The sequence below is a fragment of the Capricornis sumatraensis genome, unplaced genomic scaffold (assembly GCF_032405125.1).
Source record: "Capricornis sumatraensis isolate serow.1 unplaced genomic scaffold, serow.2 scaffold52, whole genome shotgun sequence".
Taxonomy (NCBI): domain Eukaryota; kingdom Metazoa; phylum Chordata; class Mammalia; order Artiodactyla; family Bovidae; genus Capricornis; species Capricornis sumatraensis.
In genome coordinates, this window is record NW_027184661.1 from 8,436 (window position 1) to 23,829 (window position 15,394).

A 15,394-nucleotide genomic window follows, 5' to 3' on the forward strand; every position below is an offset into this window, starting at 1 on the left:
GTCACCAAGTGGTTTCCTACTCTCTGCAACCCCATGGATTGTAGCTTGCCAGCCTTCTCTGTCTGAGTTATTTTTTATGCAAGGATACTGGATTCAGTTGCCATGTCCTTCTCCAGGGGATCTTCCTGACCCAGGAATCAAACCCTCATCTCTGCATCAACAGGCAGATTCTTTACTGCTGAGCCACCAGAGAACCCCATAGTTAATAATACTGTATAGTATATGTGAAAGTTCCTGAGAGAATAGATTTTTTTAAAGTGAGGTATAGTTGATGTGGGCTTCCCTGGTGGCTCAGATGGCAAAGAATCTGCGTGAAAGGCAGGAGACCTGGGTTCAATCCCTGGGTCAGGAAGATCCCCTGAAGAAGGGAATGGTTACCCACTCCAGTATTCTTGCCTGGAGAATTCATGGACAAAGCAACCTGGTATGCTACAGTCTGTGTGGTCAAAAAGAGTTGGACAAGACTGAGCAACTAATACTTTCACTTCATTTTCATAGTTGATGTACAATATTTTATAAATTACAGATGAATAACAAAGTGATTCCCAGTTTTTAAAGGTTATGTTCCATTTACAGTTATTACAAAATATTGGCGATATTCCCTTTGTTGTACAATATATCCTTGTTGCTTATTGTATACATATTAGTTTGCACCTCTTAATCTTCTGTCCCTGACCTTCCCCTCCTGCTGGCCACTCCCCACTGCTAACCACTAGCTTGTTCTCTGTATCTGTGAGTCTGCTTCATTTCCCAGGTCTGTTTTATTTTTTAAATTCTCCGTGTCAGTGGTATCATACAGCATTTGTCTTCCTCTGTCTCACTTATTTCATTAATACCATCCAACTATTTACTGATTAATAGCATAATACCCTCCAACTCCATACATGTTGTTGAAAAATTGCAAAAGGTCATTCTTTTTAATGACTGAGTAATATTCCATTATGCACGCACACACATGCGTGTGTGTGTGTATACGTTGTATACATATAGATTACTTTTGTACCTTGACAAATGTCAGTAATGCTGCTATGAACATTGGAGTGCATGGAATTTTTGAATTAGTGGATTTTTTTTTCCATTTTAAACAGTAATTTAAAGTTTACTCAAGATTTAATGCAGGTTATTCTGACTTTTACGTTAGCATCACATGGCATACTTCTGAGTACCTTCCTGAGAAATTCTGTTGTACTTATCTCTGTCTGTCTTATAGATCTATGCAACCTCTGGCACTGAGGAGGCTATCATTTGGATTCGGATCGCATAGCAGGGAACAAATGGACACCAGAACTCTAGAAATCATGAAAGCAAGAGACCACAGTGATCTTAGAGTAGCGAGCCGAGTGCCGCCGTTAGTGTTCATGTCTGGGTGATAAATTCTGTTGCAAATGCACCCTTAGGTAGTGTGAACGGGTAGTCTTTATGGAAATGAATTGTCACAGAGAATACACTGCCTTGATATGGGCTGCCATTCTTTTTCGTAATTGTGATTTGCCAATGAAATGTATCATCCCCAACTGGACCTGCAGAATATTGTGCTGGATGGTCACTGGCCACATCACTAAGTTCCTTATTAATCCATTTCAGTGCCACAGTCTGTGCTTTTTGTCTGACTCCTCACTGTCTCAGTGTGTACTCAAACGTCCGGCGAAAACTCCTGATTATCTGGTGGCTGGGAAGGACTAACTCTTCATCTCACACTGGCTCTGCCAGACACAGGTGCCTTCTTAATAACCAGGGAGGTTGGACTGGGGAGGGCTCCCTGGCAGAGAGTAGATGAGGCTGGAGGGGAAGGGGAGACGAGCAGTGGAAACCCTTAGACTCAGACAAGCATCGCGTACCTGACAGAGACCATTCAAATCAGTGGGTTTTTTCTTTTTCTTTCAGCTATACACCCAGGAGTGGGATTGCTGGGTCATTTGGTAGTTCTGTTTTTAGATTTTGAGGGCCCTCCTAACTGTTATCCATGGTGGCTGCACCAATTGACATTCCCACCAACAGTGTACAGATCTTGTCCACATGCTCACCAGCATTTGTCACTTCTCTTCCTTTGCGATGATAGCCCTTCTGATAGGTGTAAGATAATACCTCATTGTGGGTTTAATTTGCATTCATATGATGATTAACGATGTTGAACATCTTTTCATGTGCCTCTCGGCCATTTATATGTCTTCTTTGGAAAAATGTGTATTTAAGTCTTCTGCCCATTTTTTAAATTCTTTTTTTAAACTGTCAAGTTATATAAGCCATTCATATATTTTGGATATTAACCCCTTATTGGTGATATCATTGGCAAATATTTTTTCCCATATAGTAGGTTGTCTTTTCATTTTGCTGATGGTTTCCTTGCTGTGCAAAAGTTTTTAGCTTTAGTTACATCTCATTTATTTATTTTTGCTTTTATTTTCCTAGCTTTAGGAGACAGATCCAAAAAAAATATTATTATGAATTATATCAAAAAGTGTCCCACTCATAGTGTCTTTTAAGAGTTTTATGGTTTCCACTCCTATTTAGGTCTCTAATCCATTTTCAGTTTATTTTTGTATATAGTGTTAGAGAATATACTAATCTCATTCTTTGACAGCAACATGTCAAAAATAAGATTAGAGCCTAAACACAACTTGGTATTATCAGAAAACTAAATATGCTTTCACATTTGAGCCAGTAATTAGAGTTTTCAGAAATTAACCCTGAAGAGACATCCACAACCATATGAAAATCCTTACATATCCATGAACATGCTAACTGAAGGAACATAATATATATCCACAGAGTGGAGTACTATACAGTTATAAAAAATAATGAGCATGGTCTTTGTAAACTAATAAGGGATGCTTCCGTGATAGATATAGATATATAAAAGAATGTGGGAGTTTGGGGCTAATGTCAATGATACCAAGTCCAGTGCCTTCACATCCTGGTATGAAGAGGCTTTGTGAGCTGAAAGAGAACCAGAGCCAGAGCTGCAGCCAGGGCTCCTATGGTGCCAGGGCCACTGCACTTTCCAGAGCATGTCCAAAGCTCCTCCTACCCCTAGTGAAGTCTGAGCAGATACTTCACATTGCATTTAGAGAAAGCAGGCAGTCTTCCAGCTACCGGAGGGCCAAGGTTTTTCTCATGGAAACACAGCATATAAAGTATTTGTGTTCCTATACAATATGCACAAATTGGAGGTTTTTCTTTTTTCTATTTTTAAATGTTGCTCCTTTTAATTAAAGATGTGTTTAGCTTCAGAGTCTAAGTATACTAATGGCGCACCTCCCCCATGTACTGCAGATTAACAAGTTGAAAAATAAGAATTTTTGTATTACATGGCAAAAACTGAAATCCTTGAATCATTTCTTGTCATTTGGAACAAGGAAACATGATATTGGAATATGGATTTTTTGCAAAAATGGAAATTATTTCACAGTGAAGTCTGTGTAATTATCAGATGCAGAAAAAAAGAAATCTTAAGAGGTATTCACTTCTTGGTTTGTTTTATTCCTTTTAGTCTTTCTTTGTAAAACTGAAATGTATATACCTGGATTGGCTTAGCTTATTTAAGAATGTGGGAGAAGTGAAATCCCAGTAAACTTCACTTCTTGCACACTTTCACTGTAATTCTTCAAATATTATTTTAGCATCTGTTCTTTGGAGGCTTCTGAGTAGTATTGGTGATGCTAAGAAAAATAAACCGAACCATTTCCTATAGGATTCTAGAGTCTAAGAGAACAATTCATATACAGTAGCTTGTGGACAAACATATAGGAGCCGAATAAAAAATGACATGTAAGGAGGTGAGGGGATTGAGGGCTTCTTCATGAGGAGTCTAGTGTAAATACACTGAGGCAAGGCACTTGGAGACTGTAGGACAATAAATGTCCATGGGAGGTAGTTTTAAGTTAGGCTACATGTTGAGCCCACCAGGGAGGCTGTGGAAACACTAAATAGAGGCCAGACCCTCAGATGGTGGGTCTCAAAGATGAGAGACTTAAGCCTGGAATGGAAAACTACTCTGAACAATTGCTTTTCAATGTTCAGGCTTCCCAGGCAGCTCGGTGCTAAAGAACCCGCCTGCCACTGCAGGAGACGTGGGTTCAATCCCTGGGTCAGGAAGATCCCCTGGAGGAGGAAATGGCTACCCAATCCAGTATTTTTGCCTGGAGAGTCCCATGGACAGGGCAGTCTGTTCAGTGCATGGGGTAGAAAAGGGTCAGACACGACCGGGTGACTAAAGAGCAACATGAGCAGACGAGAGAGAAATCCTCCCTGGGGTGGGGGTGGAATGGGCCCTGAGCTCCTGTCCCAGTGCCCGTGAACACAGTGCACAACCGAGATGTTTCATGCACATCATCTCCAAGGAGCTTCTGTGAAAAAAGTAATAGTAGAATGAAACCGGAAACTCAGAAGCCAGTGGGCTGACACTCTTTGCTGTGAGTCGTGGAAACAGCTCATTTTATTGAAAGGGCATTCCATTCAGCGTTTTTGCCTATGTTGATAATTCCACCAAAGTCTGTGAGGTGAGTATATTTTAGGTGATGGTGAAATTGATGAAGATAGGGGCTTATTTTATTTAGTTACTTATTTATTTGGCTATGCTTGGTCTTGTCTTTGGCACGCAGGATCCTTGATCTTCCTTGCAGCCTGAGAGTTCTTTAGCTGCAGCTTGGGGAATGTTTCAGTTGTGGCATATACGATCTTTAGTTGTGGCGTGTGAACTATTAGTTGCGGCAAAGCTGTGCCATTTGGGACCTAGTTCCCTGATCAGCGGTGGAACCCAGGCCTCCTGCATTGGGAGTGCAGAGTCTTAACCCCTGGACCACTAAGGAAGTCTCTAGGAGTTGTTCAGATGAAAGAGCAGCTGGGAAGGAAGACAAAATTAGTCTCAGAATCAAATTTAGATTCTTGGAATTTCGTTCAGTTAAAATACTACCTCCACACTCAAAATATGATTTAGTAGTGGAAATGAAGGATTCTTTCTAAAGAGCATTTTGGACTGATTTGGTGTTCCATGTCCAAGAATGCCACAGATTCTCTGCCATCTCCTGGATTTAAGAACTTCATCAGGGTCGGTGGTATCCTCCAGGATGAAAAGAATCATAATCATAGGAAAAACAGATATTGTGTAAAGTCTCAGTGTGGTCCAGGCACTGTGCCAGGTGCTTTAGCGCCATGCCACTAGCCCTACCAAAGCCACTTCACCTGAGGCTCCCCGAGTTGGGGATGGACCCAAGTCGACACAACTGATAAGAGCCAGAGCTGGGACTGGAGCGCTGGTCTGAATTTGTGCACAGCGTGCAGCCTTCCCCTTGTCCCGGCCTGAGGTGCTCATGAGTCAGTTAATTCACTGTCTTCTAGCACTCCAAAATGTATCTTGAGTGACAGAAAGAAGGACTCTGTGATGAAAACACTGGGATGGAACACCTAGCCAAGGCAATACAAACTCCAAAATAATAAAGAGGTGTGAATAAAGGAGAGCAGGAGACACTGCTCAGTAAGCATATGATCATCTGCAGGTGCAAATTCAGACAGCCTCAAGTGATCGAGGGCTTACAAGATTATCTGGCGCTGACCTTCTATGTTGACAGTAAACATTTTCTTTGTTTTAACTAAAAATAGTTATTTCTACTTATTTTTTGACTGCTCTGGGTCTTAGTTGTGACATTTGGAATCTTTGTTGCCACATGCTGGCTCTTTAGTTTTGGAATGTGAGATTTTAGTTGTGGCACGAGAACTCTTAGTTGTCGGATGTGAGAGTTTTAGTTGTGGCATGTGGGATCACGTTGCCTGACTAGGGATCAAACCTAGGACCCCTGCATTGGGGGCGCAAAACCACTAGACCAACAGGGAGGTGCCGAGAGTAAATATTTTAGAACTACCCTAAATCTGGTGACTCAGATGGTAAAGAATGCGCCTGCAATACGGGAGACCTGGGTTCGATCTCTGGGTTGGGCAGAATCCCTGGTGGAGGGCATGTAACACACTTCAGAATTCTTGCCTGGAGAATCTGCATGGACAGAGGAGCCTGGCGGACTACAGTACATGGCGTCACAAACAGTGGGACATGACTGAGCGATTAAGCACACAACCTAAATGTGGCTGAAGAGCAGGAATAAATCACCTGGATCTCTGTGACATCATAACATCTGTGCTGAGTTCCTTAATTTCTACTGCATTTTCCTAATCTTACATCACTTTTGGGACTGAGACCCATTTTCTCCAAGATTTGCTAGAGGGTAACTGCCCTACTCTTTGTAGGAATATGCATTCCCCAGGAAGCCTTTAATCAAGGGACAGAAGCTGATATGGGAACCTCCATGAAGGAGGACTGAGGAGACAATCACCCCTGAATATAGCGGTCCCCCAAAGCCTAAGAAGAGGAATCTTAGATCAGTAGAAGGAGCAGTCCCAGGCTGTGGTAGATGTAGTGAGGATGTAAAGCAAGAGGAATCGGAAGGACTCAAGTTGCATCCCCACTGTCTAGTCTCAGAGGCCCTGATGGACTAGGATCACATGAGGATCATCCTGACTTCCAACTTGGAATTCTCAGGAGACTAGGACCTTGATGGAAGAGAAAAAGCTTCATAAAGCAGAGAGTGGAGTTACAGGGTTCATCATGTGTCATCGTGAGGACCTGAGAGTGGACACTATACACTATACACACTATACACACTATACACACACTATACACTATACACACACTATACACACACTATACACACACTATACACTATACACACACTATACACACTATACACACACTATACACACACTATACACTATAAACACTATACACACACTATACACACTATACACTATACACACTATACACACACTATACACACACTATACACTATACACACTATACACACACTGTACACTAAACACACTATAAACACTATACACACACTATAACACACTGTACACACACTATAGACACACTATACACTATACACACTACACACACTATACACACACTGTACACTATACACACTATACACACACTATACACACACTGTACACACACTATAGACACACTATACACTATACACAGTATACACACCATACACACACTATACACACACTATAGACACACTATACACTATACACACTATACACACACTATACACTATACACACTATACACACACTATAGAACTCTATACACTATGCACACTATACACACACTATACACTATACACACTATACACACTATACACACACTATACACAAACTATACACTATACACACTATACACACACTATACACTATAAACATACTATACACACACTATACACTATACACACTATGCACACTATATACACTATACACACACTATACACTCAATATACACTATACACACTATAGACACTATACACACACTATACACTATACACACTATACACACACTATAGCACACTATACACTGTGCACACTATACACACACTATACACTATACACACTATACACACACTATACACTATAAACACTATACACACTATACACACATTTTACACACCCTATAGACACACTATACACTATACACACTAAAGACACACTATACACACTATAGACACACTATACACTATACACACTATACACACACTATACACACACTATAGACACACTATACACTATACACACTATACACACACTATACGCTATACACACTATACACACACTATACACTATACACACACTATACACACACTATAGACACACTATACACTACACACACTATACACACACTATACACTATAAACACTATACACACTATAAGCACACTATACACACACTACAGACACACTATACACTATACACACTATAAATACACTATACACTATACACACTATACACAGTATACACACACAATACACTAAACACACTATACACACACTATACAGTATACACAATACACACACACTATAGACACACTATACACTATACAGACTGTACACACACTATACACTAAGCACACTATACAAACTGTACACACACTATACACTCTATACACACTATACACACACTATACACTATACACACTATACACACACTATACACACACTATAGACACTATAGACACTATACACACACTATAGACACTATACACACACTATACACAGTATACACACACTATACACTATACACACTATACACTATACACACTATACACACACTATAGACACTGTACATACACTATACACTATACACACACTATACACTATACACACACTCTACACACTATACACACACTATACACTATACACACTATTCACTATACACACTATACACACACTATTCACTATGCATACTATATACACTGTACACACACTAAACACACACTATACACTATACACACTATAGACACTATATACACACTATACACTATACACACTATACACACACTATACACTATACACACTATACACTATACACACTATACACACACTATACACTATGCACACTATAGACCCTATAAACACACTATACACTATACACACTATACACACACTATAGACACACTATACAATATACACACTATACACACACTATACACTATAAACACACTATACACACTATACACACACTATACACTATACACACTATACACACACTATACACACAATATACACTATACACACTATACACACTATACATACTATACACATAATATACACACTCTATACACTATACACACTATACACACACTATACACACACTATACACTATACACACACTATACACACACTATACACACATTATACAGGATACACACTATAGACACACTATACACTATACACACTATACACACTATACACACACTATACACTATACACACACTATAAACACACTATACACTATACACACTATACACACACTATACACACTATACACTATACACACTATACACATACTATACACACACTATACACACACTATAGACACACTATACAGTATACACACTATACACACACTGTACACACACTATAGACACACTATACACTATACACTACACACACTATACACTATACACACTATACACACTATACACACACTATACACACACTATACACTATACGCACTATACACACACTATACACTATACACACTATACACACTGTACACACACTATACAAACTATAAACACACTATACAAACTATACACACACTATACAAACTATACACACACTATACACACACTATACACTATACACACTATACACACTATACACACACTATACACTATACACACTATAGACACTATACACACACTATACACTATACACATTTTACACACTATACACACACTATACACTATACACACTATACACACACTATACACTATACACACTATACACACACTATAGACACACTATACAGTATACACACTATACACACACTATACACTAAGCACACTATACAAACTGTACACACACTATACACACTATACACACACTATACACTATACAGACTATACACACACTATACACACACTATAGGCACTATACACACTATAAACACACTATAGACACTATACACACACTATACACTATACGCACACTATACACACTATACACACACTATACACTATACACACTATACACTATACACACTATACACACACTATACATTATACACACTATACACACTATACACACACTATACACACACTATACACACTATACACACACTATACACACACTATAGACACTATACACACTATACACACACTATACACACTATACACACACTATACACACACTATAGACACTATACAGACTATACACACACTATAGACACTATACACACACTATACACTATACACACACTATACACACTATACACACACTATTCACTATACACACTATACACTATACACACTATACACACACTATACACTATACACACTATACACACACTATACACTATACACACTGTACACACACTATAGACACACTATACAGTATACACACTATACACACACTATACACTAAGCACACTATACAAACTGTACACACACTATACACACTATACACACACTATACACTATACACACTATACACACACTATACACACACTATAGACACTATACAGACTATACACACACTATAGACCCTATACACACACTATACACTATACGCACACTATACACACTATACACACACTATACACTATACACACTATACACTATACACACTATACACACACTATACACTATACACACTATACACACTATACACACACTATACACACACTATACACACTATACACACACTATACACACACTATAGACACTATACACACTATACACACACTATACACACTATACAAACACTATACACACACTATAGACACTATACAGTCTATACACACACTATAGACACTATACACACACTATACACTATACACACACTATACACACTATACACACAATATACACTATACACACCATACACTATACACACTATACACACACTATACACTATACACACTATACACACTATGCACACACTATACACTATACACACTATACACACTATACACACTATACACACACTATACACACACTATACACTATACACACTATACACACACTATATACTATACACAAACTATACACACAGTATTCACTATACACACTATACACACACTATACACTATACACACTATACACACACTATACACTATACACACTATACACACTATACATACTATACACACACTATACACACACTATACACTATACACACTATACACACACTATACACTATACACACACTATACACACTATACACACACTGTAAATGGAGGCCCTGGAAAATCACTGATGCTGTGGACCCCAGGAAGCGCTAGGCACAGATGTGAGGTTGATTTCAGTCTAGAAGTCTTAGCGAGGTGGGACCTCTGTCTAATACAATCAGCCGCAGCTTCACAGAGGGAGGGACCTGAATTCAAAGAGGACCTCACATGTGATGCTGAGTGTTAGCGGGGACCCCTGCAGAGGGAGCCAAACAGAATTCTGTAAATTCTTAGCCCTGAGAAGTGCCAAAGAGCTACTTCTGAGTGGTCCCCTCATTCAACCTGTGTGATATTAGGGAGGGCTGAGTCTCCTCTAGCCTGGTCAGAACCCAGATCTGCAGATGAGGGTGTGTTGACCCTAACAGGACTTAAGGTGAGGACCATCAGTTCTAGTGGGAGGATCTCTCCCCCAACGAAGGAGGCTCACAGAGTGGCAACCCACCTGACAAGCAGAGATGCTCAGAGCAAAGCTGGCCTCCCACCACTGGGGACTTGGGAAGGCGAGGGCTTTGTCTGGGAGCTGGAAGACTTCGGTTCATACAAGGAGGCATCCTGGGCTCTGATACACTGCACAAGGAGGATGCGAGGACGGATGAATATTGAGCTACCAGGGTTCCCGTAGCTCGCTGCCCCTGCCGTCATCCCTGGGAGACCCCACGTAGGACCCTACGCAGCTCCCCTCCCTCCACTTCCGCTTTGAAAGCGAGCGGATCGGCCGGTAGCTGTGGTGACCGTTTGGCGGAGACTTAGTGTCCAGAACTCGTCCGGAACCAAGGTGAGGACCTGAATGGAGCTGAAGGGACTTTCCCAACCCTCCCAGCAATAAAAGTGACCCATCCACATCCCACCCCTGTGATATGGCTCTTATGAGTCCCTCAGCGCTATCGGCTGAATGTGCGCTAGAGTTTCTCAGGCTAAGGCGTTGGTCTGTGGGGGGTAGGCCCGGATTCAACACTCGGAGAAGCTCTAGGTCCTAGAGGAGGGCCCTGAGGGCTGATGAGCAGACTTCGACACTGCAAGGCGGCCAGTCTGAGCGGCCCCCCTATACTGGGCTCTAGGAGGCCCCGGGTAGAGCTGGCCAACTGTGGTGCCCCCTGGTGTCCACTGGAGCTGGTTTTGGGGAAGTGAGAGCCTTGCTCTAATGGAATAGACCCAGGTCAACGAAGGGACCTAGTCCCCAACAATATTAATGGCTGTGACGCTAGTAAGGATGGGGGCTCCTCCCATAAGAAATGGAGCCACATAAAGCGCCAGTCCTATTTTCAGGACTGGGAGAATCAGGCGTTTTGACATGACACTTCCCGGGACATCTCAGGGAAGTGAAGACCAGGTCAGTGGGGGCAGCCACAGGTTGGCAAGGGAGGGTTTGCGGTTTCCTGGTGGATGGTGAGAACGTTGGGGGCTGTGGATGTTCCACACCACGTCATTCGGACCACATCTCCCTGTCTTCGTCCCTGGGGGACCTCAAGGATACATGTTGATTCCCATTGTGGGCTAATGGGGAAGTCAGGGTCTTGGTCTGAATGGAGTGGTCAGCAGAGGGAGAAATCTTCCACCCTGTCATGAGTCAAATGTAGGCCTTGGTTGCTTCTGTGTCCTGGCCATGGTAAAGACTGCTGCAGTGAACATGAGTACAGGTGTCTGTTTCCATTACCGTTTCCTCAGGATATATGCCCAGTAGTGGCATTGTTTGCTCATGTGATAGTTTTATTCCTAGTTTTTAATGCAGAGTGAGTTAAGTCTGAAAGAGGAAAGCCAATATCATATATTAATGCATATATATGGAATCCAGAAAGATGGTAGTGATGAACCTATTTGCAGGGCAGCCTGGAGATGCAGGCCTAGAGAACACATTCGTGGACGCAGTGGGGGAAGGAGAGGGAGGGGCAGATTGAGAGAGTAACATTGAAAAGGTACATATTACTATATGGAAAATAGATAACCAGTGGGAATTAGTTTTATGACCAGGGAGCTTAAAGCCAGTGTTCTGTGATAACTTAAGAGGGGTGTGATGTGGGAGGGAGTTTCAAGATGGAGGAGACATAAGATAAACCTACAGCTGATTCATACAGATGTGTGGCAGAAACTGGTACAATATTATAAATTAATATTGTAATATTGTAAAAAATAAATTTATTTCCAAAAAGACATATAGGAGAAAACAGAAACAAAAGAATATTTTAGACCTTGAATTGGGATCTTTTGAGGGTCCACAGGGACATCAACCTGCCTGTACCAGATTTTGTTCTCAAGAGACCGTGTTTGGTAAGATAAGGTCATCTTCACTTCCTGCTTTTGGGACACCGAGTGACTGGCTTTTACTATCAAGCAGTCGTCACTTCAGGAGAAAGTTGAGCTTCTCTACCAGGAGCTCAATAAGGAACCGGAGTGAGTAATCAGTGCACCCATGCCAGCCCTCGGATTTCAGCCCAGGAAATCTCAGGGAAGGGCTGTGAGGCTCAGCACCTTCTTTACTGTATTATACAAAGTCTGCGGGAGGGGAAATGTCTAGTCTGAAGGTGCAGACAGCAGCCCGCAAATGGATAATGGTGCCCAATGTTTTAAGGAGCCGAGGTAAGGACCTTGCATGATGATCCCAGTGAACTCAGGGTAGAAAAGACCCTAATGAGCTCTCAGCACTGGTTGTCTATCTCCTGGCAGGGAGGTGGACTGAGGCATTCCTTCACTTATCTCTGGATCATGGGGAGGCCTAAAGTGTCGGCATCAGTGTAGCAGAGGGAAGGGTGCCAAGGCTCCACCAGGACTTGACGTGATAACACTGAAGTAGAACTTAGAAAACCCCACTGCTGGCACCTGCTGGCACCTGAGTGAATCCAAAGCAGGGCTGAGAGGTCTCAGAGGAAAAGTACGGCCTCTATTCTTGCTCTGTGGGATTGTGTGGGGAAAGGCTAAGCAGGACAATAGGAGCCTTGTGGGTTCCTAGGGCAGAGTCCTCAAGGACACCTGCAGAGGCGGCCTTTGATTAAGCCAATGCAGAATCTCCCTGTTTTAAGGTGCTCATGTCAGCTCATTCTCCATCCTCCAGGTGCCCACACCTCCTGTCTATTGGCCCAGACTCGTGCCTGCGGTCCCTGACCACAGCCATCATGCCTCGTGGGCAGAAGAGTAAGCACCATGCTCGTGAGAAACGTCGCCAGGCCCGGGCTGAGACCCAGGGTCTTCATGATCAGGCTACCACATCTGGGGGAGAAGAGACCACCTCCTCCTCCCCTCCTGATTCAGAGAGCGGTCCCTCAAGCTCGTCTGCTGCTGGCACCTCCAAGGGGCCTCAGGGAGCCCAAGGCACCACCAGCGCTGCTGCAGGTGCTATACACAAAAGATCTGGTGTCGGGCACACAGCACGCTCGAGATCTGGTGTCGGGCACGCAGCACGCTCGAGATCTGGTGTAGGTGCCGAGGGCCAAGTTCAGGAAGGGGAAAATTCCTCCCAGGCCTCAGCTGCTGCTGAGAGCTCTCATACAGATCTTCTGACCTGGAAGGCAGAGGTGTTGGTGCAGTACATGCTGTGTAAGTATACGATGAGGGCGCTCATTAAGAGGTCTGAAATGCTGAAGGCAGTCACTAGAAGGTACAGGGAACAATTCCCTGAGATCCTTAGCAGGGCCTCTGAGCGCATGGAGCTGGTGTTTGGCCTGGTGCTGAAGGAAGTCAGGCCCAACAGTCACTGCTATACCCTGGTGAGCAACCTAGATCTCAGCGACAGTGAGTCTATGAGAGGTGACTGGGGGCTGCCGAAGAATGGTCTTCTGATGCCTCTGCTGGGTGTCATCTACCTGAATGGCAACCATGCCCCTGAGGAGAAGATCTGGAAGTTCCTGAATATGCTGGGCATCTATGATGGGAGAAGTCACTTCATCTTTGGAGAGCCCAGGAAGCTCATCACAGAAGATCTGGTGCGGGAAGGGTATCTGGAGTACCGCCAGGTGCCCAGCAGTGATCCCCCTCGCTATGAGTTCCTGTGGGGTCCTAAATTGCTCACAGAAACCAGCAAGATGAAAGTCCTGCAGTTTTTGGCCAAGGTCAAGGATTCGGGTCATACTGCCTTCCTGCCACAGTATGAGGAGGCTTGGAGAGAGGAGGTAGAGAGCACCGGAGACAGAGGGGCAGCCAGGGCTGGCCCTTCTGCCTCACTCAGGCCTGGCACTGCTGCCTCAGCCGCTGCTGGCCCTTCCTCTTCAGCCCGGCCTGGCATGGCTGCCTCAGCCAGCGCTGGCCCTTCTGCTTCGACCAAGCCTGGCATTGCTGCCTCAGCCGCTGCTGGCCCTTCCGCTTCGACCAAGCCTGGCATTGGTGCCTCAGCCGCTGCTGGCCCTTCTGCTTTGACCAAGCCTGGCATTGCTGCCTCAGCCGCTGCTGGCCCTTCTGCTTCATCCTGGCCTGGCACTGCACCCTCAGCCGCTGCTGGCCCTTCTGCTTCGGCCAGGCTTGGCACTGCACCCTCAGCCGCTGCTGGCCCTTCTGCTTCAGCCTGGCCTGGCACTGCACCCTCAGCTGCTGCTGGGCCTTCAGCTTTGACCACTGCGCGCCTCAGGGCCGCATCCAGCCGCTCATCTCGCCCCTAGTGTGGTCTGAAGCTCATTGTTCACTTTGTGCGT

General features: G+C 43.3%; 1 protein-coding gene and 1 pseudogene across 1 annotated transcript; one reads left to right on the forward strand and one right to left on the reverse strand.

Annotated features, from left to right (window-relative positions):
• Positions 1–1,143: 1,143 nt before the first annotated feature.
• LOC138072480 (ubiquitin-conjugating enzyme E2 D3 pseudogene) lies at positions 1,144–2,090 on the reverse strand (annotated as a pseudogene).
• Positions 2,091–13,885: 11,795 nt separating this feature from the next.
• Positions 13,886–15,361, forward strand: LOC138072481 (melanoma-associated antigen B2-like). Its single transcript, XM_068963524.1, has 2 exons — positions 13,886–15,107; positions 15,291–15,361. Exons 1-2 carry the CDS (start codon positions 13,886–13,888, stop codon positions 15,359–15,361), a joined length of 1,293 nt encoding a protein of 430 aa, XP_068819625.1.
• Positions 15,362–15,394: the final 33 nt, after the last annotated feature.

Bases quoted from the DNA above. Each gene is read 5' to 3' on its own strand.
- LOC138072481 (XM_068963524.1), top strand. From the start codon at position 13,886: ATGCCTCGTGGGCAGAAGAGTAAGCACCATGCTCGTGAGAAACGTCGC. The intron at 15,108-15,290 runs GCCCTTCTGCTT...CTGCACCCTCAG, and splicing joins TGGTGCCTCAGCCGCTGCTG to CTGCTGCTGGGCCTTCAGCT.